Source organism: Copidosoma floridanum, unplaced genomic scaffold (assembly GCF_036245765.1).
Source record: "Copidosoma floridanum isolate Cflo_tuat_1 unplaced genomic scaffold, Cflo_Japanese_pri ptg000020l, whole genome shotgun sequence".
Taxonomy (NCBI): domain Eukaryota; kingdom Metazoa; phylum Arthropoda; class Insecta; order Hymenoptera; family Encyrtidae; genus Copidosoma; species Copidosoma floridanum.
In genome coordinates this window covers 31583527-31611460 of record NW_028321897.1, presented here as the reverse complement: position 1 = coordinate 31611460, position 27934 = coordinate 31583527, and the positions used below count along the sequence as shown (strand labels likewise).

The 27934-nt window shown below is 33.9% G+C and overlaps 1 protein-coding gene across 1 annotated transcript in view; it reads left to right on the top strand.

Moving 5' to 3' along the window:
- The first annotated feature begins 1670 nt into the window (after positions 1 to 1670).
- LOC106645354 (ATP-dependent RNA helicase DHX30) overlaps positions 1671 to 27934 on the top strand; it is a 270690-nt gene continuing 244426 nt past the window's right edge. The window contains exons 1-2 of the mRNA XM_089593901.1: positions 1671 to 2054; positions 2145 to 2304. Coding sequence (XP_089450027.1) covers positions 1869 to 2054; positions 2145 to 2304 — 346 coding nt within the window. The 5' untranslated portion in view covers positions 1671 to 1868. The remainder of the gene's footprint in view (positions 2055 to 2144; positions 2305 to 27934) is intronic.

Below are 27934 nucleotides of genomic sequence, written 5' to 3'. Positions count from 1 at the left end.
TATATATACGATCTAGGAAAAAAGTTCCGATATTGAATCCGCCTAATCCTAACCCAACGCTGCTTGTAAGTTTGTACCAAATTCCGTTACTGTTATTGGCTGTTTTTTTCCGCAGCACCTCTAGAAGCTGGAGGGTGGTCAAAATTTTAACCAGCCGCCACTTTAACCAGAACTCAGAAATTACATGATTAGTTGAGATCTGAAATTTTTTTGTCATATTTTATTCTGATGAAGAGTTTTGTTGTTATTAAAAAAGTGTCATGTAGTCTTTTTATAAACCAGCCGCAACTTAAACTAATAAATAGAAATAATAAGTTGTCTACCGAAAATGCTATTTGTGGCCAGATTAGAATGCACCTTGTTCCCGGCAATTGACCTTCAAAAATACAGATTTTGTATTCTTATTCTCAATGTTATTTACTATGCTTTATTTATTTTAATGAGAATTATAGACAAGATCTGGTAAGGGATCTATTTTTTTGAAGGCCTGGCTCACGGTCATAGACTACGGATATGTAGATGGCGCTCTCCGTCCTCTAGTTTATTCCGGGTAGTGAGTCTGTTACCTGGTTAGGCACGGAAGTGCCAGGTCAACCGGATATTCCTAGGTCGGTCGCTGGATGCTCGGGTCCTTGGTAATTGGAACGAGTAGAATCCCGATGTGGTAAACACCGAGTTTATTCCAGGAGATGATGTCTGGGTATCCTGAACACACTTAGGAACGTGATTACTCACTTGAACTACCCTAATCGATCGCGAAACTACTACAGAGAAAATACTCGCCGTAAGTTTTTGTGAGGGAGGCGCCAAAAGAGAGCATCGCAAGCTCTACCTGGAACAGAATCTCAATTCCAACTTTCTTTTGCATGAAAATCCAATGCCTTTTACACCCTGCAAGTCGTGTCAAAAGTCACGTAGGCCACTTGTTTGTCCTTGAATTTCTCCGATTAAAGCTGTTGTTTTGAAAATCCCTTCAAAGATATGAATGGCCGTAGACTCAAGGCCAAGCTTATTTTGGTTGAGGTGAGTCGTGTCGGTAGTCACGTAAGCCACTTGTTGACGTTAAGGGCCTAATATTTTGAAGACCAAGCCCGTTTATGCCTGAAACAAAAGAAATTCGATCCCTGGATTCTCGGAAAGCTTAGAAATATTTGGGAAGGTTCTTTCCTTATCGTTATTCATGATCTTTTAATCTTCATCATCGCAATAATTATAAACTTTATTTTTTCCTCTTAAATAGGTTTTAGTTTTGCACCAGGCCCAGAGAGAGAGCGCTAGTGTAGCTTACATTTATGAATAGGATTATTTCCTAACAGCCGCAAATCGGCAAATGGCATGAATGGCTCTGTAATCTTTATCTATTAATCTAAGTTGCGGCTGGTTTTTAAAAAAAAAATTACATGGCACTGTTCAAATATCAACAAAATTCTTTACTATGATAAAATATGACTGAAATATTCTGGATATTTACTAATTAGAATCCTTAATTCTGATAACTGTGGCGGCTGGTTAAGATTTTGATTGTCCTCTGAACTCATCTCTTGGTCTATAGTTATCAACGAGGGAACGATGCACTTAATGCTTTAGAGAATACGAATAAAGCGGTAGAAGGTGGAAGGCTGGAAAGGTGAAAGTAGGGGAAATTTCTCTTAGGCAATCCGCAACTCTTTTCTGCGGATGTATGATCGCATTTGCGTTCGAAAGCCGAGAAGCCATGAGGCGATGTGGCACTATTCTTCATACGTCTATGCCAGTAGTTGTATTTGAATTGGAAATTCTCGTTCTTCATTTAAAACATGTATCATTACATAATTAGAAATTGTTAATATGTTAGTACTAGTGACTTTACATTAAAACGTTCGACAGTAATGCCGTCAAACATTGGAATTTGTGGTTGCAATATCACAGTTAGTTTGATAAAAAAGACGGTGGAATCAAACCTTATGTATCGTAGTGTAATTATTAAGGGAACTAGAAGTTTTTATACTAGTTTAATTACTAGTTGCCAAACTTCTGTAAATGAAGCGAATATTTCTGATACTAGTTATCAATTGGTAATTTTTCTCATCTGTAATGCCTATGGTCACGAACAAAAGCCTTTATAGTATTTTCTAAATCTATTTTTATCACAATTTCTGTCTTAGGTTAATGAAAGGAAGATTAATGGGCCCAATCTAGCAAGTGAAATCAAACAAAAAAATTTACATACATTAAAAAATGAAGACTTGAAAAGTAAAATACTTAATGCATCATTAGATGTTCTTAAATGGATGTTTTCAGAAACACTTGTTCTCCCTGATAAAGGTATTTCTATTATTATTAGCATCATTAGTTTTATCTGTCCTACTTTGTATTGGTACGAGATTAATCAATAATACAAATATGACTGCAATTAAAGTCAACCTCAAGTTGAAATATAGGTCACTCTAAATCACTATAAAGCACATCTAATCATGAATTTATTTGGAGTATCGTTTGCCTTACTTATTTTCAGTCAATGAGGAAAGTCATTAACAATGCTTGACTAAGTTTTTTTTAAGATTTATATTATTTATGCAATTTTTTAGGGTTCTCTTTTTGATGTTAATTATTTATAAATGTTTAATCAGAAGGTCATTTTTTCTCCAAGGAGCCCTAAATGGCGGTATTAATGCTTAAGATAATGGCATAGGATCTACGTCTCCCAGTACTTGTTTATTTAAGCAGACGTAAGTATGAAGAGTCATGGAAATTTATCCCAGCACTTTTCCCACTGCTAGATGGCAATATACAAGAGAATAAGTGTAACTACTGAATACTTACTGTTGGTAATACTGTTTGATATTTATCATCCTCTTAATGCACATTTTAATTCACTTTTAATTGAATTTTTCTTTAATTTTTTTTTAGTCTTTAAAGTGTGAGATGATAATGAGAAGTAATTGGCAAATATAACTCTCATAAATTAGTATTTGTAAACAGAAGCGTTGAGTTTCTCATGTATTATTCAAGCACTGACTTGAACAGTCGATCAAATATTTTATTGTCAGATAAACAATCACTGGTGATCTTGCTCATTATTTTTCTTGTACTCAAAATAAATGTTAATCTAAAGATAGTAAATTACATCATCTTTACATAAAAAAGTTATTACATTCTTGCGGTAGTTTATTATAACTATAGTTATCAATTAAAGTGTTATTAATTTATTTTACACTTTACTCTAAAAAACATAAGCTTACTCTTCAAGTCACAACTTAACAGAAACACAGTAAATATATTAATATTTTCTGATAAAAGAGTGGAAATTGCAGGATTCACTACACAATCACTACCGTAATTTTTCTGTCGAGAAACCTTAGCTTACACGGTCCTTGATCTCACATTATTTTTATACCACCAAGTTAAAAACTTGGGATGGCAAGCATATGAAAAAAACAGAAACTGTTAGATAAACATGTAACTATATTTTTTACATGCTTTTACTGCAAGCTTACAATGCATATGAACAATGTAATCAAATCTAATAATACTGATATTCATCGTTTTTTTTGGGCTTCTTTAATCTTTTTCCTACTTGTAATTCGTGATTCTCGGTCTTTTCTTTTCTAGTAATCCTTCTTGTTGTAGTTTTTTTCGCCTTACTGTTGATCTTCTTTTTTGCCTTCTTGGTAAACGCTGACCCTTGTGTAGATTGATCCTATGCGAAAACGAAAATTATTTAAAAATTGAAAAAAATGATATAAATGCATTGTTTTGTAGGGGAGATTCCGATTTCTGTGGCGCGGTGATCTGAGTGTGGTTTCTTGTATATTTTGATGCCAGGAATACAGGAAAAATAATAAAAAAATTCCTTCTTACCTCCTTTTCGAGATATCAAACTCGAAAGTCGAAAAAATCGTATTTTGTAAAAATGCGATATTAGGGTTATTACTTACTAATTTGAGAGTAAAAAATATGATAAAAATATTAAATAAATTTCTACTGGTGCACTTTTTGATTTTACTTTATTTAAAATGTGTATTTCTTCTTTAAAAATGTTTCATGTGTTTTTTTTTTCCTAAGTAAAACATGATAAACATAATAACAATTAAAAAACAAATACTTTCCACTAGCAGAAAAAAATACTGTAGATCTTTAGCGTTACCCAGAGTGCGACACGAGGAGGTAGACCTACGTGCACTCCAATGTGTGTATGTGTAAGCCTGTGTGCATGTATATTTGTGAATTGCTCTTACTCTTACATGAAGAGCGTATCAGATACCAAGCTGATGAGAATAGATAATACACTTTGATCTGTTTTTTTTTTTTTTTTTTTTTTTTTTTTTTTTTTTTTTTTTTTTTGTTTGTTTGATGGAGCGGGGAGGGAAAAATCTTCATAGACACCCCAGCTAATCCGGTGGTAGTGTCGGATTCACCCGGTGTGCCTACCGACTAAAAACTAACTTCCCCGCATGGGACAGGTCCGTGAGGACCACTCCCCTAGAAGACAAAAGGGCATAGGAGAAGAAAAAAAAGGAAAATAACAGAGAATTTCGGAGGCCGACTCGCTCTCGAAGAGATGAGAGGAGGGGGCACTTACGCATCTGGGCGAAGCTCGAATCTTGGCTTGCGCCGGAATAAGTAGAGTTAGAGAAGTTTAAATTTTGTGTTATTGTATGTGTGTGTGTAGATGTGTGAGTCCGCTGGGTATTGTGTAATTGGAAGCGTACTTGTGATTAGTGTGAGTGTTGTATAGGGTTGAGGCCGTAGAGGATACGGCGGATAGAAGGGTGCTCCTGAAGGGAGCGCACGAATTGAAGTCGCGTTCGTTTCGTCGAGATCATGGAGATGGAGATGATGCATCCGAGGGAAGCAGGGGAGATTGAAGACCTAGAGTGTATTGAGGGTCCTCGGGGTTCTGTGCTAGAGCGCAGGGACGTCTTATGAGGTCGAAGCGACCGGGTTGGAGGTTCGCGAGTGCGGCGATGGTGGGGTTTGGGTGGTCCGTAATGGAGGCGCGGATTTTAGACGCAAGGACGGGGGCTGCTTGTATTGGAGGGACGATGTTTAACTCCTTGATAATCTGGGTATTCCTGATGTACCACGGAATGCCCAGGACCGACCTCAGAATCTTCATGAAAGGGCCCTGGATGCCCTGTACTCGGTTTTCCTTTGCAGCGCCCCACGTTGGTATCGCGTAGGTGCTAATGCTCTTGATGATGGCGTTGAAGGTGCGCAGCTTGGTCTTCTGGGAGACGGCTTTGTTGTTGAAGAAGGGCTTTAGTTGCACGAAGGCTCCATATGCCTTTCCGCGGGTGCTGTTGATGTGCCGAACGTACGTGAGTCGACGGTCTAGCGTTACGCCAAGGTACTTGGCGGAGTAGCTCCAGTCGATATCTACTCCGTTGACCCTTATCTTCTGCAATTTCTTCCTGGGATATTTCCAGGAGACGAGCATGGCTATAGTCTTTGCCTCATTGACGACCAGTTTCCAAAGACTATACCAGTTGAGTAGAGTGATGATGTGCTCGTTTAGAAGGGTGGTGCACCGAGAGTGTTGTTTTGACGTACAGCTGACCGCGACGTCGTCTGCGTAGACGTACGTGTTGATGTTTTCGCGCTGGGGCAGGTCGTGGCAAAATATGTTGAAAAGGGTGGGTGAAAGTTTGGAGCCTTGGGGGACTCCGGAGGTTATTGGACGGGGGTCGGAGAGGGAGTCGCCTACTTTAACGCGGATAAATCTGTCCGAGAGGTAAGATTTGACGGTGCCTATGAGGTAGTGTGGAAATCCTAACTGTATAAGCTTGTACAGGAGGCCCTCGTGCCAAACTCTGTCGAAGGCCTGCTGTACATCTAGGAAAGCTATCGCGGTGAAGTTTTTGTGGATGAGGCTATCGGAGAGGTCTTCGGTGACTCTCAGAAGCTGGTGAACTGCCGAATGTCTGGCTCTAAAACCGTACTGCACGTCTGGAAGGATGTTATTTTCCGTGGCGTGCTTGTTTAGGCGGGTAAGAATGACGCTTTCAGTGATTTTACTGGGCGATGAGAGTAGGCTGATGGGTCTGTGGCTCGCGGGGTTGCTGAGGGGTTTTCCCGGCTTCGGGAGGCAGATGACCGTAGCCACCTTCCACGCAATTGGGAAATAACGAAGGCGCATCACGGCGTTGGTGATGTTGCAAATCGCCGTGATGAATTTTTGAGGGAGGATTTTCAGGACGCTATTGGAGATACCGTCACTGCCAGGGGCTTTTCGAGTTTTTAGGGAGCGGATGATGCCTCTGATTTCGAAGGGTGTGCAGTGTTCGAAATCTGGATTGTCAAGGACCTGTTGCTGCACCGTGTGGGTGATCCTCGCGTGTTCCTGCGCTAGTTCTTCGGCGCTAAGGTTGGGGGAGCATTGATTTTGCAGCGAGTCTGCAAAGATCTCTGCTTTGTCCGAGTCTAGCGAGTAGAGTTTGTTCCCTTGTTGAAGGGGGGGGAGGGAAGGCCGTTTGTTACGGAGTTTTTTAACGACCTTCCAAGCATTTCTTGGGTGGGACTCTGCCTCGGCTATGAATTTGTTAAATTCCTTGTTTCGGAATTCGAAGACTTGGGATTTGACTTCCCTTTCAAGGGAGTTAAGGTGAACTTTAAGTTCGGGGGTTCTCCTTTTTTGCCAGAGTTTCTGGACTCTTTTCTTCTCCTTGATGAGGCGCAGGAGGTCGCGGGGGAGTTTGAGTGTATGTTGGTGAGCTGTGGTTGTTGTGGTGGCTTTGTGTGTGCAACTGTTGAGTTCGTCAGTGAGTTCGTCTACTGCTATGTCGAGTTCCGTTTGGGACCTAATGGGGCAACATTTGAATGGAGAGGATTCGAGGTTATACGCAAGGTGGACCCAGTCTATGCGGCTGGTGGTGACGGGTATGGTGAGAAGGGATCTAGGGATATCTAGGTAGACTGGGTTATGGTTACAGGGGAGGTCAGGAGAAGTTCTTGGTTCCGTGGGGATGGTCAAGTTTTTCGTTAGGAATATGTCTAGAATGTCGGGGTCCTGGTCTGGGGAGCTTGGATAGTGAGTTGGTTCGCTCGGAACCTCAATATTGATGTTGAGGTTACGCAAGTGTTTGAGAAGGGAGCGTCCTTTGGGATTCTCGTGTTTGCACCCCCACGATTTGTGCTTGGCGTTCAAGTCGCCAGCCACGATCGTAGGGATGTTGGAGTCAAACAGAGAGTTTATGCATTGGAGGGTAGGATCAACCGTGGGAGGGGAATAGAGGCAGATGATTCTAATGGAAGAGGATATAGTGGTATATACTTCGATTCCAATTGCTTCGCAGTTGGCAGCGTCCGTACTGATGACTCGATGGCGGATGCCCTTGCGTACAAGGATAGCCACTCCGCCATGTGATTGGTCGCGTCTATCTCTTCTGTGGGCCGTGTAGTTGTGTATGTACAGTGACTTTGTGTTGTCTAGGTGTGTCTCGGTTATGCATGCAACGTCTATGTTTCTGGTCTGAAGTACGTGTACAAGTTCAGTCGTTTTGTGTGTAATGCTGTTCGCGTTCCAGTTGAGTAGTGTGAAGTCTTTATCTATCGTGCTACTGTTCTGTTTCCCTATAGTCCGGACACCCTTTGGTCGAGGCGAGTCAGTAGGGTCATTATTGAGTGGAGGATTGTCTCGGTGGTCGGGGGTGTGTTGAGCAGGGGAGTCGGGGGAGGGGCTCCTGTTCGATGTTGTTGAGAGGATGCCACCTTCGCGTATGACATCCCCGGGCGAGTGATGTTCGAGCCTTGGGCTGTTGTCCGAGGGGGAGCTCTCCCAAAAGGGGGAGGAGGGGCAGTACTTTTCTTGGTAGCATGAGCTCCTTTTTGGGGGATTTTTGGACAACCCCGGTAGAAGGCGCGGTGTTCGCCATTGCAGTTTGCACAGCGAGGGGTGACTTGGTCCTTGTCCTTTTTTGGACACGTTGCGGTGGCGTGGTTTAAGTTGCAGAAACCACAAACAAAGGCCGCACGGCAGTAGGCCGCCGTGTGATTGAATTTTTGGCAGCGACGGCACTGGGGGATGTCGTTTGACTTTCGCTTCTGTTCTACTCTGACAGAAGTGCCCCCGAGAGACCTAATGTTGTAGATGTCGTGGGATCTGACATCTGATGCATCTAGGTACACAGTGACTAATGACCAGGTTCGGTCACCTTTGGTCATGCGATAGACACGGCGGGCGGATGGTACTTTTTCCTGGATCATCTCCAGGATTTCTGCATCCGTGTAGCCGATGTTGACTCCACGGATGACGACTATCATTTCACGGTCCTCGTGAAGCTGATGGGTGGTGAATTCGACCTTTTTCTCTTCAAGGTCGTGGACGATACGACGGAAGCTGTCGACGTCATCGGGGTACACGCGAGTACCCTAAGATGTGGTTGTAACACGGCGGACAGGGATTTTTTCCACGGTGAGAGCTTTGTTGATTTTGGGCCAGAGTCTCTGGTCCAAGATCGTGATGGGAGGCGGGGCCTTTTTTTTGGGGATATTGGCAGTCTCTTGCGTTTCTGCATGCGCTGGGTCCTCGAGGTGACCGTCAAACGCGTTTTTCCCTGCTTGGGAGGAGCTTTGTGGGGGTTGGGAGTCGCGAGACTCTTCAAACTCCATATCGGAGAGTTCGGAGCTAGATAGTGACACGTTGGTCACTAGCTTTGTACGCCTTCTCTTTGCGGCGGGTTTTTTTACGGCCGAATTTGTGGAGGCATTTTCCACTGGCCTAGGGCTGGGCATGGAAGGGGGCTGCTTTGTTCCTGAAGTGGAGGAATTTAGCAGGTTTAATGGGTCGCGGTTTGCGGGTGACGGAGAGATAAAATCCGGAACTTTTACCGGGGTGTTTTCCGCTGCGCGGGGGGACTTAGTTAAATAGCCGCGATAAAGTTGTCCTTCTCCTCGTTGGATTGGACAAGCTTAACAATTTGCCGGTTGGATTTTTCCAGCTGGAAAGAGTACTCACTCGTAATCTTCTCCAGGTACTCGTTCCGCTGCCGGAGTTGGGCGAGTTCGGCTACAATTTTGGCCATTGTATCGCTACGGGAGAGCGGGCTGCGTTCCCGCTGGGAGTCGTGTCGGTTGACGCGGAGGTCTCGGCTTTTCAGCTCGAGGGATCGTTGGTCCTTTGGCCGGCTGACTGTCAAGTCAGACACTGCAGGAAACTGTGCACTATTGTCACTTGCACTAGCACTGTCACTTGCACCGTTTAGCGCGGACATCTCGGAAGATGATGAGTCTGTTTCTTCCAACAGCGCGTCGAAAGAGTTAGTCACACTGACTTGGAATTGTGGATTGTCCACAGTGCTCATTTTTTGGCTGTGCCCTAGTGAAGGGCTAGCCAATTGGGCCACCCCTGAGGGCGGCGTGTACGCGGGTGTATTAACTAGCGGAAACACAGTCGCGCGGCGCGACTAAGTCGCGTTTACGGAAAGAGAAAGAGGTAGCCCTGAAAAGGGCCGTTTAGAGAGAACTCAAGTCTGAGTAAGAGCGATGCGTAACGGGCGTGCGCAGAAAGCGTGCGTTCGGTACGAGCGCTCGAGCAAGACTGTTTGATCTTTGTTAGTGTGCCGGGAAGCAAAGGTAAAATTAACAGAAATTTCATCATTTTTAAATCAATAAATAATATCAATTCATCAAGTGTTTTCAAGAATTTGAATTTTGAATAGCCCTTACATGAAAAGCGTATCAGATACCAAGTTGATGAGAATAGATAATACACTTTGATCTGTATCAGTGTGCCGGGCAGCGATGGTAAAATTAACAGAAATTTTATCATTTTGAAATCAATAAATAATATCAATTTATCAATAGTTTTTATATTAAAATTTAATATATTTAAAATGTGTTTTTCGACAATCAAGATGCTACATTTCGAAAAAAAAGCAAATAGAATGGTTTTCATTATTTTTTTCATATTTATTACTATCAAATAAGCAAGAAATAACCCTAATATCACATGTATACAAAATACGATTTTTTCGACTTTCGAGTTCGATATCTCGAAAAGGAGGTAAGAAGGAATTTTTTTTTATTATTTTACCTGTATTCCTGGCATCAAAATATACAAGAAACCACACTCAGATCACGGCGCCACAGAAATCGGAATCGTGCCGTTTTGTATGATGAAGAAGACGTGAGGATTTGATTATCAGCAAGGCTTTTCGACACTTGAAAAAAAAAAAAAAAAAAAAAAAAAAAATTAAACTAAACCACACTTTACTGCCTTTAATTTGTTGTAGAAAAGTTTCGAGCAATGTAACAAAATGTATTTTATTGTTTTATGTTTTGAATATTACATAAATCTCGAGAAATTATGTCATATGATTAAACCACGAGTTATAAACTATTCTCTGACACTACATAACACTACGAATAAAAAAAGAGATCAATTTCAAGTAAACGTTAGATAAATTATTTAAAAAGAGAACACTAATTTAGAATGTTTCTTTTTTCAATTCGCTTATTTATCAATGTTATTATTAGTCTTTTGTATGATTTCACGATGCAGTGAATAAACACTGTTTGTTCTTTTGAAAAAATGTTACTTTAATATCGTTTCAGTACTCTAATTATATCATCAATGAATTTCTTTTATTTATTTATATTAAATGTTTTAACAGGATGCGACATTTAAGGTGGCTTATCATAAAATGAAAATACTTTAAGTATGAATGAAGCAAGAATCATGCTTGAATATTAACTGAATCATGTCACAAAATTTCAAACCATGTTGCTAGGCGATTTTTTCAAAATGAATAATTTAAGAACTCATGTTTAACATGGTTAAATATGAATAAATTAAAATAGTATAAATTATCTTTATGAAAGACCATTTAGTCTTGATAAAATTTGATATAATATTTTCGAAATTATACTTCAACTCTCTTTTTATATAACTAGGTACTAAAAAAAAAAAATCATGAGATTATCAATAATACCCAAAACATTTAGGTTCACCATCAGGCAATAATTGGAATCTGTGGCAACTTCATCACCCCATGTTTTGAGGTGTGATAATATGATGTCACGCAAATAGGTAGTACAGGTGTGATCAGCCACCTTAACATGAAAAATACCTCAAAAACTACATCAATGCTTACGTGTTGTTGAGTTTCGAGCACGTGAGTGTTATTAATTATCACCTCTGACGTAGATGCCACTTCCATACATGATTAACCGTCATTAGCCCCAGAAAATGTCTAAATAAATTTGAAATAAATTTAATTTGTTATTATAAGAGATAATATTCAATTCAGACTATATTTGTTTTAAATTTGCTCATATCGTTGTAGTTGTTATTCTTTTGTACAATTTTAGTATGCAGTAAACAATCAATCTGTTTTTTTTTTTTTTAAATATTACTCCATACTGGTTAATATTCTAATTATTGGTAAATATACAAACAGGACTCGTCATTTAACATTATAGCTACCTTAGAAATTGCATCCATCGTTATCTCTTGAAGCGTTTGAAGCGTGTGATTGTCATTAGCTATCACCTCGGACGTTGTTACCATTTTCGCACTAGACGAACCATCGTCAGGCCCAGAAGAAGTCTAATTCAATTATAAAAATAAATTAATTTGTTATTGGACATAATATAAAATGCAGAATATATTTGTTTTGAATTCGCTCGTATTGTTGTAGTTGTTATACTTTTTAATGGGATATAATTAAGTTTTCGGCAATGAAAATTCATACTAGCTCGAAAAAAACACATTGTAAAAAATTCCTATGCCAATCGATTGTAATAAAATTGAACAAAAAATATTTCCTGCAAAGGCTTAAACAAAATGGCAAAAATAGTAAAATGGTAAAACGGTTTCTATTGTGCGAAACGAACAGTAAGCTTGAAAAAAAAAAAAATATTTATATACAAGTATACGTGGCAAAAAGATGAACAAAATTAGCTCCAGTTGATCCCAATTAGTCCAGTGGTTTCCCCGCAAAATGCAAAATAAATGAGGTTTTTAAGCCAATATTCAAATAATAATAACTCTCTTTTGCAAAAACATTAAGAACTAAAATTTGACAGAATTGTAGTTTCAGTAATCTTCAATAACTAAATTTGTTATTAGACATAATATGGTGCGAATTATAATTTCATGCTATTCATAAAATTTTAATACTCCTTTATATTAAAGTAATTTATTCTTTTTTCATTTCAACAATATTTTTCGTACTCTTTTTCATTGTATTTATGTGTATGATGAGATTTTATAAAATGTTGCACATTGTAAAGTAACTGTAATATTAAATAATATATATTCTATTAACTTATTCATAAAAAAAAACACTTATGAAATGAATTAAAATTTTTACTGTGTTTAATTTGAAATTTTGTGAAATCAAACAATTTAATAATAATTTAAAACCCTATTAGTATCGTAGCTACACGCAGAGACAGTTGTCAAATAACCAAAAAATGTAAATTACTCGATACCTGTGACCCTAATAAATACTAATTATTTAAGGTGGCTTGGGTGGTTGGTGTCGTACATAGCTCGGGTGCCATAGAGTCCCCTCATTAAATAAATGCCTTTTGACGGTTTATTATTAAATGAATACACTGCTAATAACAAAAATTATTCACACAATTAGGAAATGGACAGAAAACTGCCAGTAAATAATAATTGAAAAATTCATAGATTCTTCTGAGTCATCTAGTATGAAAGGTCCGTTTCTTGCGCATATATACCTACAAAAATAGTTCAAGCAGAAAGGGGAAAAATAATATTTCATGCTTTTATTCTAATTTTTATTGAATTAATGCAGTTAACCCTATGCTTTTAAGACTCAATAAATTCTGTTTAAAAAAAAAACATAATTATAATTTCCAATTTTTGAGGTTTATCATTTACTCCAGAAGCTATAGTGAATTTTGTGACGACTCCCGTAAAACTACATATGTTCAAATAGCAAGTTTTCAGTTGCGATTTCCTCGAAAATGAAGTGTTTAACCAGATTTTTTTTCTCGCAAATGAATTTGGCATACTTTATTTACATAATATCTGAATTTCAGAGGTTTTTATCATTCCAATAGAAACCATCCAAGCCACCTCAAAAGATTTAGTCATATTCATGTTCATTTTGAAGATAATTAAGCAGCAAATTGAGTCTACATACAAAGAAATTTTGATGTTCTTATATTTACCTATAAGCAATAATAAAGTAATTTATCTGAAATGAAACAAAAAATATCATGTACCTCCAAAGTTGTAACAAAAGCTGCTCTGAGATCAAGATTACTGTTCAGTACTTCAGCTGCTTGCTGCATCATTGTCACCAATTTTGTATCTTGCTCTGTTAAAACTGCATTTACTTGGACGATGTTATCATTTGATTGACGATCTGTCTAGTAAAAATGTTAAAGATATATCATTCCTCGTTAATACACTGAGAGAAAAAAATTATAAAAATTACCGTGCTAGAATGGTAATCTAGTATCATTCCGTCGTCTAGGAATTTTCCACTTTTGGCAACTTAACTTTTACTATTCTCAATATTAATTTCTGTTGTACAAACATTAAAAATTACTGTTCTAAAAAGTAAAAATTATTGTTTACGCAGTAAAAACTCTCAAGATGACGGAACAGCACCAGATTACCCTTCTATCACAATAATTATTCTTTTTTTCTCTCAGTGTAGTAACCATATGTGATGACAATGTAGAAGAAAATTGTTGATGTATTATAATATTCATTTTTTGTTTTTAATTTGCTTACCAAATTGATGTAAAATTGGCATGAATAATTTAAATAGTATTTTAAAATACTTTTAAGTTAGGTGGCTCTAGAATCACACAAAAGTTTAAAAAAAATTTTTGTTGTTGACTTAATAACATTTATAATTGTACATTTTTTAAAGTATATCTAATATTTTTGTTATTGAATCAAATACTAAATAAATAAAAATACCTTTAATACATAACGAATTTATTATGTGTAACAATTTTTTAATATTAAATATATGATAAATATACATAAGCGTTTCATAAATATTTGTAGCTCTCGCTTATTCAAAATAAGAAATAACTTAATTTCAAATAAGCAAGAGCCAACTAATAACTGTATTAAAAAAAACGATTGAAAACTGCAGTTCGAGCGATTTTAGTTGAAGATACAGCTAACTCGAATAGATTTCTTATTAATTTTTGAGGCAACACTCCCATTGTACTCACGTAATAAAAAAAATTGTAACAAAACCAGAATAATTTGTGGATTTTTTTTTCAGTATAATAACGTAGAATATCTCAAGCTAATATGTAAAATTATATAATGTTATCCTGCAATAACTTCAATATTTCTAATCTTTTAATTTTTGAGGGTAAATTATCATCTGGTCATAGTATACGAGTAAAAAATTTACTCCCTGGACGAGTGGAATTTACAAGATACAAGTGAAGTTTACTCACTGCGTCAAGGAAATTTTTGGTTTCATTCGAGTAGTGAATATAAATTTACTAGTGAAAATGATGGAAACTTAAGGATAATATGAAATGATTAGAAAATTGCTGGTAGATCAATTTTAATCATTACTAATTTAAGGTGGCTCCTCACTATAAATCCCACAAGAAGAGTAAGCATACTGCAACACAGCTTTTCATTGGCTGTGGAGGTTCTTGACTAAAAATGGATAGGTACCTATAGTCCCTTCAAAAAAAGTTTAGTCACATCTACACCGTTGACCTATATCGTACAATACAGTGACTCGAGCAGACGTATATATACAAATCTGACAACATAACCCTTGTATGTAAATAATAATAAGCTGACGATAAGTACCTAATAATAAGCCACGGGTGACCAAAGACAAAAAAACTTTAGAAAAAATCTGCAAGTTATTTATTAGTGACGAGTAAATACAACCGTGTCCTAACTTTATCGTGATATATTCTATTAATTTTATCTATTAGTCAAAAAAGTACATAAGTCAGCCCCGCATTAAATTATTTTCTTAGTTCAGCGTCTCATTTATTTTTATTATAATTACGATTCCCCACAACTTCTATTCATTTTACGTACAACTTTCTGACCAATTCAAACTACGCGGGCTACCGCTCTTCGGTGTAGCAGACGCCCCACACTTTTCATCTGTTCCAGGACTTGCACAGTTATCTACTATTTTCACAAAATATCCTATAAAACCCATGGTAATGTCCAAGTACCTGAATGTCGTTGGAAAGATTCTGATTTCTTCTATCTGCTACATAGTTTTCTATTAAGAACTACAGTATCTTTGCTGAGATATCATACAACCTGCGCCACCAATTTGACGACCCTCCATAAGAGGCTATGTTATAGAGTCTATTTTCCAGTTAGTTTTTTTCAACAATTTAGGTGGTGACGAGGTCTAAAATTTTGGGAAAAGACTCCTTGCACCTTCAAGAATCATTCTTTAAAATATCATTTAATACTCCAGTGTTTTGATTTAGTGAGGAGCCACCTTAATAGAAAAAGCTACTGCCAGTTTATTGACATCAACCTTCCCAATTCATATTGTTAATTGTATTGTCTGTATCTACAACTACTTTACGTTTGAGATTGGTATTTTTCTGCTTTTGATCATAGATTTAAAAAAAAATCTAATTTAATTTTTTTTTATAAAAAAAGTTTCAAAAAAATATTTTTCGTAAGTCGATAAATTGTCATGAGAACCTTAACATCGTACAAAATTTTCTTGGGGCTCAAAATTTTCTTAAAAAAGAATTAATCCAATTACTTGAGATTCACACAAACATATACAACATATAAAATATACATGATATATTAATTATACAATATATATCGCGTAATAATTTTATTGAATTCTAATACGTTTGTTTTATGTCGTGATTTTCGAAAAAAGAAATATATTTTTTTGTTGATAAATAAAAGTTGAAACAACCGATCTTGATCATTCCCAATAAAAGTAAAAGATATTTCTAGGCCTTATAAGATGTAGTTACTTCGAAAATAAAATACGAATTTTTTTCTCCAAGAAAATAAAAAAAATTTTTTAAATTATTTTCAAGACTCTATAAGAACACACAATAGACTGATAGAATTAGACTTTTCGAAAAATTAATTCCTATAAGCAAATAAAAAATTAGATTAGCGAGATAAAAGTGGTAGAAATTGCTGCAACCAAAAACGAACCTTTGAATTTGTCAGCAAAGTGCCCCAAAAAAATGGTAAAAGTGCCAAAATCACCTAAATCGCGAATAAATCGAAAACAGTAATAGATGGAAAAAAAAGTTGAATACAAAAAAGATGCGTCTTTCCAAGCCGCACAAAAGTAGCCTTGTTAAAATTAATTTCATTAAATAGTTTTTTTGCAAATTGCAAAAAACCGCAAATTTGGCCGTTTTTTGAAAAATTCATAAATCAGTCCCACTTGGATATGAAGAGCTGAAAATTTTGTACAATGTTCCTTTCGTAGTCCTTAACATATGCTCTAAATTTTAAGATAATACAATTAATAGTTTTTGCAAACCGTCTTGTTGAACATAAAATGGTCCCTTCGAAAAATGGCTCTAAAAAAGTTTTGAGACCACTTACGGCCATTTTTCAAACGCGCTGCTCTTCGTCAAGAGTTAGTGTTCAATATGCTGAAATTTCATAATCCAATCTTGTTTAGAAGTACTGTTAAAATTGCATCGAAAAACAGTGATTTTCGCAGGAGGCCGTCGGTAGCGCGTGGTGGGGCGAGCCGCCGAATTAGGCCACGTCCACTTCCTCGCTGAGCGCTCGGCGCACTTTCGAGCGTGTAGGTTTAAAATGACTACTCGTTGTAAAACCAGCGATATCTCCGGAACTAAGCATCAGAAATTGATGTTTTTGTTTTTAATCTGGGGTAGCTTTCAAGAATATTGAGATTACGCGTATCGACATAATAACAAAAATAATAATAGTCATGGAAAAACGGTACTTCTAAAATTTATTCTACTAGTTGTTGCAAATTTCAGTACTTTTGTAATAGACATTACATATTTTCATTTCCTGACTGTATGTATGTCATAATTATTGTCGGCATTGCAATAAATAACAATAATAATAATAATTATTATTATTACTATCATTATTATTATCATTATTATAATTGTTATTATTATTATTATTATCATTATTATTATCATTATTATAATTGTTATTTATTGCAATGCCGACAATAATTATGACATACATACAGTCAGGAAATGAAAATATGTAATATCTATTACAAAAGTACTAAAATTTGCAACAACTAGTAGAATATTTTTCAGAAGTACCGTTTTTCCATGACTATTATTATTTCTATTAATATGTCGATACGCGTAATCTCAATATTATTGAAAGCTACCCCAGATTAAGAACAAAAACATCAATTTCTGATGCTTAGTTTCGGAGATATCGTTGGTTTTACAACGCGTAGTCATTTTAAACCTACACGCTCGAAAGTGCGCTGAACGCTCAGCGAGGAAGTGGGCGTGGCCTAATTCGGCGGCTCTGCCCACCACGCGCCACCGACGGCCTCCTGCGAAAATCACTGTATTTCGATGCAATTTAACAGTACTTCTAAACAAGATGGGATTATGAAATTTTAGCATGTTGAACACTAACTCTTGACGAAGAGCAGCGCGTTTGAATAATGACCGTAAGTGGTCTCAAAACTTTTTTAGAGCCATTTTTCGAAGGGACCATTTTATCTTCAACACGACGGTTTGCAAAAACTATTAATTGTATCATCTTGAAATTTGGAGCATATATTAAGGACTACGAAAGGAACATTGTATAAAATTTTCAGTTCTTCATATCCAAATGGGACTGAGTTATAAATTTTTCAAAAAACGGCCAAATTTGCGGTTTTTTGCAATTTGAAAAAAAACTATTTAATGAAATTAATTTTAACAAGTCTACTTCTGTGCGGCTTGGAAAGACGCATCTTTTTTGTATTCAACTTTTTTTTCCATTTATTACTGTTTTTGATTTATTCGCGATTTAGGTGATTTTGGCACTTTTACCATTTTTTTTTGGGCACTTTGCTGACAAATTCAGAGGTTCGTTTTTGGTTGCAGCAATTTCTACCACTTTTATCTCGCTAATCCAATTTTTTATTTGCTTATAGGAATTAATTTTTTTTTAATGGTGTGAAATCTAATTCTATCAGTCTACAAAAAAATATTTGAAGTATGTAATTATTATATTCAGTCAATTAGTTTCCGAGTTATGACTAAATATTACTTCCGCATGTACGTTTTTTGTGTTTTGTTAATAACAAACACAAAATATCTGATCGAGATGATTAAAAATAGAAATAAAGGATATAATTTTATGATCTACAGAGTTTAATTACTTGGAAAATTAAATTTGGATTTTTTACCTTGACAATAGTTAAAAAAAAAAATTCAGAAAGTCAGAATTACTAATTAATATATTATCAACCCTTAGGTGGGCAAGCATCGGTGATCAGCAATCCAATAGTTAAGTACTATTTATAAATAGAAAGTGCCCTCAGGCAAGCAAGCATCGGTAATTAGCAATCCGAATGTTTTTTAGTATTATTTAATAACACAATGTGCCATTAGGTGAGCAATCATTAGAAATTAACAACCCAACTGTTTTTCAGTATAGTTAGGTAAAAAATGTACTCTTGGGCAAGCAAGCATAGGTGATTAACAGCCTGAATGTTGTTTTGCATTTTAGTTAATGAAACTATACATTATTTACAACATTTAAATATTTTACATTAAATTTTCTTTTTTATGAGTTTACACAAATCGAAGTTTAATGAAGTGTAGTTTTGAATAGTGAATATAATGCTTGGATAACATCATTTTATTTTATGAGTAACAATATTTTTAAAAATACTAAAAAATAGTTCTTATTTACCATAAATATAGATGATGTGTGTGTGTATTTTTTTTATTTAAAGACATTTACAAAAAATGTATTTCCATTCCACATTATCTATTTGAAAACCATGTTTTGACTCTAGCGGTATAAAATATTTTTCACCAATTTTTCACCAGTCATTGTTTTTGCTTCAATATTATACTTAAATAATTTTATCATTATTTTTCTTGTTTTATTACATAATCCATCGACTATACTTAAATTCTTAATTATCATCACTACTGCTCTAATTTTGAAAATTAATTAATGCGGTAGAAAACCTCCATGAATATTACTTAACTTCTGCTGGAAAATTTATGTGAATGTTACCATTAGATCTTCATATGTTGTTATATCTAAACTATAATAAGTGATGGTTTTTCCTTTAATGAAATTCAAAATTTTTATTATTTAAGAAATATGTATATTGTTTATGTATTGTTAAAACTACAGTATTTAAATTTGAATCTGACTCTATACCAAATATTTTTAATCATATATCATCTGTTAATTATTTTTTTTAACGACGAAAAATTTTGCACTTATGTTTCCCTTTTCTAATGATAATTTTAAAAATTTATAAAAATCGTCAATACTGGAGAAACATTATACAAATAGGGAAGTTGTAAAAAAGACTCAGTTAGAGATTAGAGTGCAGAAGACGGTACGAGAAAGTAATGTGAGTACGAGGAGCAAAGTAAATACGAAACTCGTAAGCTATGGTTTTGAGTACGAAAAAAGTAAGGCTTACTTGGAAAAGCAAATCGCAAAGTTGAAAGACAAAATGAGGAAAAAAATCAAAAGAACAGAAACACCAAAAAGTTAATCGAGGAGCAACGAAGGAACTATTAGGAAGAAGCAAGAGAAAGACATAGAGGACCAAGCGAATAAATAAATAGAATGGACGCAGGAAAGAACCAGATTAATTGAGAGTAAAGAAGTACGGAAGCTCCTATCCGCCATCTATAGGCAAGCTGCTTGCTTTCCTCAAAATAGGCAATGCAGCTACTTGCGTTGCCCAAAAAGCATAATCAAAACAAAGCGTCATAACCTGTTTTCGGATCTTTCAGCAAATATTTTTACAGTATTTATTAATTTTGAGTGTACATACATAAATTTTAATAAATGGGTAACAATTATGATCATCCATTTATCATTAAAAAGTAAACTGTGGTTCTAATTACGTAGTTGAATAAATTTACAGTGTTTGATGGAGAAAGCCAGTGAAGACAAAACAGAAATTGTTTACAAAACTGAAAACAAATTTTTAAGGTACGATCCAGACAGAAGTAGGGTAAAAAGTATTTGAAAAAGATTTAGATTTCAGAATTATATCTATACAATACATGTCATATCTATATAATGCGTAATTAGAATCACGGTTCTTTTTTTAACGATAAATATACGATTGTAATAGTGACCTGTTTTCTAAAATTAATGTATATACTCTCAAAATTAAAAAATATTGTAAAAATATTTGCAGCTTTTATTCGCCATCTATAGGTAAGCTACTTGCTTTCCTCAAAATAGGCAATGCAACTACTTGCGTAGTGAGAACCACAGTTTACTTTTTCAATGATAAATGGACGATCATAATAGTCACCTGTTCACTAAAATTTATGTATATATACTCTCAAAATTAAAAAATATTGTAAAAATATTTGCTGAAAGATCCGAAAACAGGTTATGACGCTTTGTTTTCATTTTGCTTTTTGGGCAACGCAAGTGTTTGCATTGCCTATTTTAAGGAAAGCAAGCAGCTTGCCTATAGATGGCGGATAGGAGCTCCCGTAAAGAAGAATTGTACAACGAGGCCAAAAAAAGGGAGGGATAGCAAAGGAAGCATAACATAGTTATAAAGGGTAAAAAGTTCAGGAAATTTTAATGAATACAGTGCAACAATTTTTAGTGGACATATGTGATCAAGAAAAAGGACAAACATGGCAGACTTACAGGAGCAACGTTACAAAGTGATACAAAAAGGGAAGTCATGAAAAAGAAAAACTTGCAACCGCATGGCGTTTTCATAGATTATGCCATGACTATAAAAGACAAAGAGAAGCAGGATAACAAAAGAGTAAGAAAGCAAAGACAAATAGGCTGAGATAGTACAAAAAGTTTCAGGTATATAAGGTATGGTGGGAGTGGAACAAAAAATGTGGGAAATTTAAAGAGTTGAAGCAACGCCCAATAGCAGGAAGAGTAATCAAGACAGAGTAAGAACAGGGAGAAGATATGAAGCCACTAGAGAGGATGGAAAGGCTTGAAATGACATTGGAGAAAATTATGAACAAGCTGGATGAGGTGGAAGAGAAAGACACGAGTAAGAGATAAAAGTGAGGATCAAAAAGTATCGAGTTAAGCGTGAGTTTATGTTAGTATTAAACGTGGAAAGGCATAGTGTGAAGAAAAGTGATAATGTAAGGTGTTATGCGAAGGACTCAAGGTTTAAAATTGATGATGAAACAGATATAACAAAAAACAAAATAGATTTGGTGTAGTTACGATTAATTCTATATCTTTATTTAAGTGTACATTATTTTTTGAATATTTTAGAAAAGTTGAACAAAATGGTATGATGTTTTTAAAACAGTATACATCGGTATGGTTTAAAAAAGTAAAAAAAAAGATATAATGAATTACGTTGTAAACCTGATTATATTGTTTTGCTGTTTAAAAACTTAAGTATATGATTTTTGAGTAAATGGTAGCGCAATCAACGAGGCTTCGTCTGTTTATCAAATTTGCCTCGTCGCGCTCCCGCGCGACTTGCTTTAAAGATAAAGATAATTTTATTCAGTTTAAAATTATGGCAAAAGTCCTCGAAATTTGGAAGGAATGGAGTATAAAATAAGTAAATAAAAAAATTAACAAATTACCGTAACCTACGGTAAAAATTAAAATACCACTTTGATAAAAGTTAACACATGAACAAAATATTGTAGGATTACCTTTGCTGTATCAGGAAAGAATCCAGTGATTGTTTTCTCCATGCAGCAGATAGAACCATACTCACGTTTCTCAATCAGCTCCATACCACTTTCATCTTCAAGAGGACCTAATTCTGTAAAAGATTTTTCGACACTCCATGGCTTTTTACTTGGCATTTCTAGCCATGCATTGCGAATTGCATCATCACGATGACGTGTCTTCTTTCTGGTCGGTGCACTTATATTTTCACCATTTTCAACACGCTCCAAATTTAACATGGCTTCTTCTTTAATTTTTGTGATTTCAACTAATAAATGGGTTAATTAATATTCATCTGCATTTACTTATATGAGTTCTCAATATTAGACAAATTAGTAAAGTTTTCATATTATGGTGCCTAAATCATAATTTTATAACTAGTTGTTTATGTATATTACTTACACATTGAGGTGTCTCTTTATTTTTTCAAAGTTGAAAAAACATAACATAAGTAATTTTGTGGTAATATTGAGGTTATAAGTAACATCATATTAACATATGAGCCTAAGTTACCCATAAAAATTTTGAAGAAACCTTTTGACACTTTTAGTTTTACGTTTTTTCTGCGAGAAGTTGGGTTTCCAAGTTGAAAAACTGACAGATTAATTATTTTTCAAATGAATACTGTAATTGTATTCAGAATAATACGCCTCACTAGTAGTTTTATAAAGATATTATCGATTTTAGAGACGATTTTTAGGATATGGCAAGAACAGTCTCACGCGTGGCAACGAACGTAAAGCCACGACATTTAAATATTATATTTGAATATATTGAAAAATAGTCTATCCTTATGTGCATTATATGGATTTGTGCATAAAATATATTTCCAAATGTTAAGGGTAATAAATATATTTACTCATTGAACGTTATAGTATATTTTTGAGGATAAGCAAGTGACGAACAGATGCAGACGCTACAGCTTCCTGCATGTGCATTGTGTGTTTGTTATGTTTATTTACCGAGAACACCAATCTAGTCAAACAATATAAATAATATTTTATAGTTATAGTAAATAATATTAAATATTAAAGTCTTAGTTATCGCATATCTATTTTTCATTATTTGTAAATATTTTAAATCCATTCGCAATCATTCTTGATAAATAATTATTTGCAACGCTGTTAAATCTTGCACAGCTAGTAAAGAGACACCTTAATAAAACATGCTAAATTAATGTATAACAAGGGTCTGAAATCTTTCATAATGATAGCAAATTCCTGTGGGATTTTAAGAGCACAAGGAAAAGGTACGACTGAATAAAAGGGCCTTAATATCAAGCAAATGCAAAAATATTGTTTTAAGTATTAGAGTTAGAAATTTTACAAAACATTAAAAATACGTATTCATCTAAAATTTATCTTAGAACGATGAAACTACCTCGAGAATTTTTTTATTTTCAGCATTTAAGTTTGTTTTCGAGCTTTAAATATTACTTTCTATACTTGTGTTTAATAAACTAATAAATTAGCTGAATAATTATTATCACCCCTCAATAGAATGATACTATCAGGGTTGTAATATAAGAAAATTTATTGGAGCTCAATACAGAAAAGAATATTATTTGTTGTTCATGCAGGAAATATATACGACTAAAGCTCCTCTGAGCAAAATTTTTTTTTTTTTTTTTTTTTTTCAATCTAAGTAACGTAAATTATAGAGTGGTTAATTAAAAAACTTAATGAGAACTGTCTGTAAAAAATTTGACTGCAGTCGCACTGACTGCATTCAAGTTAAAATGATATCCCAAAATATATTTAACTTTATACTTTAAAAGAAAGCTCTCCAACCACTCTCATTATCATTGAAATAAAATTGGAAAGACTAAATATCTCTCGCTCTGTTATGTTAAATTAGATATTGATTCAGACGACAGGTTGTCTTACGCACAATCAGCTACACGGCAATCAAATTTTAAGTACACAATCGATATCCAATTTTACGAGCGCTCGCTCAGAGTATTTTCGAGGAACCAAAAAAAAAAATTTAATGACTTAAAACTTTTATAATACTATTCAAATAACTGTAAAACAACTGAAAAACGTCAAGAAAATCTTTGAACAAATAATTCTTTTGATTTCGAGCAAGAATGATTAGACCAACGTCATATTTATGACGCAATGCTTTTCTGTTGCATTATTCTATGTGTAGAAACGTAAAATAAAAGTATTATAACCTCAATCGTATTCTTTTCCTCAACATTTTATCTTCTGTTGCAAAAATAAATTTATACTTTTTGGTACAACTTTCATAAACCACACTTTAGAACTGTAGATAGTCGAGAAAACTTTGGATATCATTGATATTAAACTTTCATCACTATGGAATTCTGATGGTATGAAAAGCAAATCATAATTGCAAATACTGAAAACAGTTACATTTTCTTCTTTAGCATCGCTTTAATTTGACCATTAAATCACACATGAAAAGTAATCAAATGTTTTCATAGTGGGGCAAATAATTTGGCCTAATTTTATAAAAGTGATAGCTTGTGTTCCTCTGAGTATGATTGTTTTTCATCTAAGCTGAAACATTTTTTGTCGTGGTTTTCTAATAGAAGGTTAGTATGAATAAAATGAATTTAGGGCTCTATTTTAGTGATTATATGTTGTTTATTTTGTGGTAACAACGCACAGCAAAGTAGTACTGTTTACTTCAATGGAAAATGGAGCAGTCGTACCTTAAATTCAAAAGTAATTTTTTGTATAAATTAAATCACTTGTTATATACTAAAGAACAAATAACTACCACAATCAAACTTTCTAATACAGTAATACACAATTATACAGACTATAAAAATATGAAATTATCATGTACCAAAACAAAAAACTTAAGTAAATATTATTATTGAAATACGATACAATTAGAACGCTGAGCCAGTCACACTGTTAGATTACTCTAGTTTACAGTAGTTTTATCAAAGTATTAACATTTGTAGCATCCTAACATTACTGTAATTCCATGAAAAAAATGACTATGATACGTTTCTCTGCGTACAACAAAAATACCACAGATATCTATAAAATTATTGAGAAAGTTACTTACGAAAAAAGTCATCTGTACTTGGGTTTGGTCTTAATATTCTGTGTAAGGTACTATGATAGGACTCGAGTATATTATTAGTTCGGTCAACTATATTAAAAACTGAAAATATTTCTGGAGTGACTTTTTTCATCCATTCTGCCCAGTAATAAGAATTTAAGAACTTATTACACAATTTTAATTTCTTGGGTTTGTGATTAAATTTTTTAGAGACAAGTGTACTTATGATTTTGAATGCTTCTTTCGCTTTATTAGCTGGCAATAATGACATTAACAGTAACTTCTTCATCATATCATAACTATCCTTATTGTTGGCTTTATTATTGTTACGAAGCCAAAGTCGATAGTCTTTTGACTTTGCTTTTCTGATAAGGGTCTAATTATTAATAATAAAAATGATAAGAAAATGATAAAAATAAATTTAGTATTAGTAGTAATAAAAATAATAATAACCCTATCTTTAAAGATTGATTGTCAGGTGACAAGCTGTTTTATTCGTAGTATAATTAATGGAGACTGTTGAATAGTGGATGAAATTAATGATTTTTTTAAATAATAAAAAAAGAATCAAAATATAAGAAAGTAAAATTTTATTATTAATACAGCTAGGTATTTTTTTTATAAATTACGATACAAAATAGTTGATTATTTTTATGGGTTGGTGTGCGTAGTACGCAGGGGGTGGAGTTGAAATAAAAAGATTGGTTGTCACATGACTGAAGATCTCAATAGTTTTAATCTGATGGTTTATTTGTTTTAATAAAGCAAGTGATTTGTTACGTGGAAGCATCTTGAATAATAATTTTATTTAATTTTAGAGACAATTAAGTTAAATAATCACTGTACATTGTAATAATCTGTGGTGTACTACTATTTAATTTGTGTCTATTGTTGCAAACAAATGTCATCTCACTTATAAGCCAATTCACGAGGCTAAAAGTGTATAGTAAAAGTTATGGTAACATATCAAAAAATTTTCAACAAAATCCTAATGATCCGAATAATGAGAAGAAACTAAATAGATTTTGTCGAATTTTTACATGGTGGAGAATGAAAAGAAAAATGTTTTTTTCTTTCATTCAGATATAATGAAATCAATTTAAAAAATATTAATTAATGAAAATCATAGCAAGTACTGAAAACGTGTAATAAAAATAATATTAACGTTTTGTAGCAGAGTGCATAAACGTACACTCTTTGTTTGAGGAAGCATACTTGTCCACGATCATCTAATATCTTATCTGAGAAAGTAACTGAGATCTTACCTGAGAATTTGAAAAAATTATTTTATCTTAAAGAATTGATATAAAGCAAATTTTAATATGTCTTTTTCAACGTACCATCTAAATGGTAACATTAACAGAGCAACCTTGAATACTGTTAAATTAATTTTGAATTTTTTTTTTTTTTTTAGTAAGAATACGTTTGAAAAAATTTTAGCTGAGATCTCAGGTGAGATCTTACCAGATGGTTGAAGACAAACTTGGCTAACAAAAATTTGGCAGTTCTTATTAGACATTTATTTAGCTTTTAAAAAAATGCTATATACCTAAAAAGAGTTCCTATCGTGTGAGCGTACAGAAAAAAAGTAATAAGCAAAAAAAACTATAAATAATTAAATGTATGTTGAAAACATTTTTCAAGTATTTTTTAATTCTCGATTACATGTGAACGCGAGAAACATTAGAAAAAATTTGAAGGCCTGTGTTGAACCCCAAAAAGGATCTTAGTGGCATGACAATGTTATTGCTATAAAATTTCAAATTAAACTACCATGCAATGTAAGGTTTTTTCAAAATATACGGTAACAGTGAAAGTGAATGTATTAAAACGTACATATCAACGCCCTAGACAAGGAATATGCCCTATTCCGAAGCCTAGACCAAAACTAAGCCTTTTAGCCTAGCCTGGATGAAGACCATGCCTTTTTGGGATCTTGGACTAGGACTATGCTTTTTTCTCGAGTTCGGACAAAAAATATGCCTTTTACCCTAGTCCGAACGAAAACTATGCCCTTTTTACATTCCAGACAAAGACTGCCTTTTTCCAGAGTTCGGACGAATACTAGCATGATTCACGATAAGTTATAATAATAAAAGAGCCGTTTTTGAATGTATCATTAAAACATCATAAGAATATCAACAAATAAATACGTTCATAGCTTTTAAACAGGTATATTTAATACTTTTAACTTATTATGGATCCATTAGTTTTAGTTTTAACTTAAATTATTTGAAAATCGGTACTCCTTTACGTTATTATGAAAAATACGTAAATATTACGAAGTAAAATTTGAAGTATGAATAATATTTAAAAAAATATTTAGCTTTGTTATAGAACGATAGTTTAAAAAAAGTGCAATAAACAATTCCACTGACATATTATTCGAGCTTTTTCACTATTTAAGAGAATAATATACGTATGTATCTAAAAAAGCCAGTGGAAGATCATTATTTTAGCATTAAGTACAATTCATCTAAGCTCACCTTGCATTTATGTTTGTAATTAGATACTTTCACCTTTGAGAAAATTATGAAAAACTTTTTTCTACGCTGCTAATATATTTAATTATTAATGCATTATTAATCTATTTTCAATATTTAGAAAAAAAGCTGATCGAATACTGTAAATTGTCGCAAAATATTCTAGTATTCGTTTGAGAAAAAAAAAAAAAAAAAAAATTACACCAGATCGCAAAAAAATATGTAGTTCTTGTCCAAGTTATAAAAAAAAGTAAAGTTTTTATCCAAACGCAAGAAAGTGGCATAGTTTTAGCCTAGACCCGGAAAAAGGGCATAGTCTTCGTCTAGACTAAAAAAAGGACATATAGTCTTCACCCGGATCGCCGGGAGGGTATATTTTTCGTCGAGAACCAAAAAGTGTATACTTTTCATCCAGAGTGTCAATATATTATATACGAATGTACAAATGTATGTTGTTTATATGAATATTTATGTAAAATATCAAACATTTTCTGCTGAATTGAATGATATTTTTGAGTTTAAAGAAAATACAATAATTTTCTAGTAAATTTACAATATTTCAAATTGTATATTATAAAATTAATAACCTACTTATTATTAACCTAATAATTTCTAA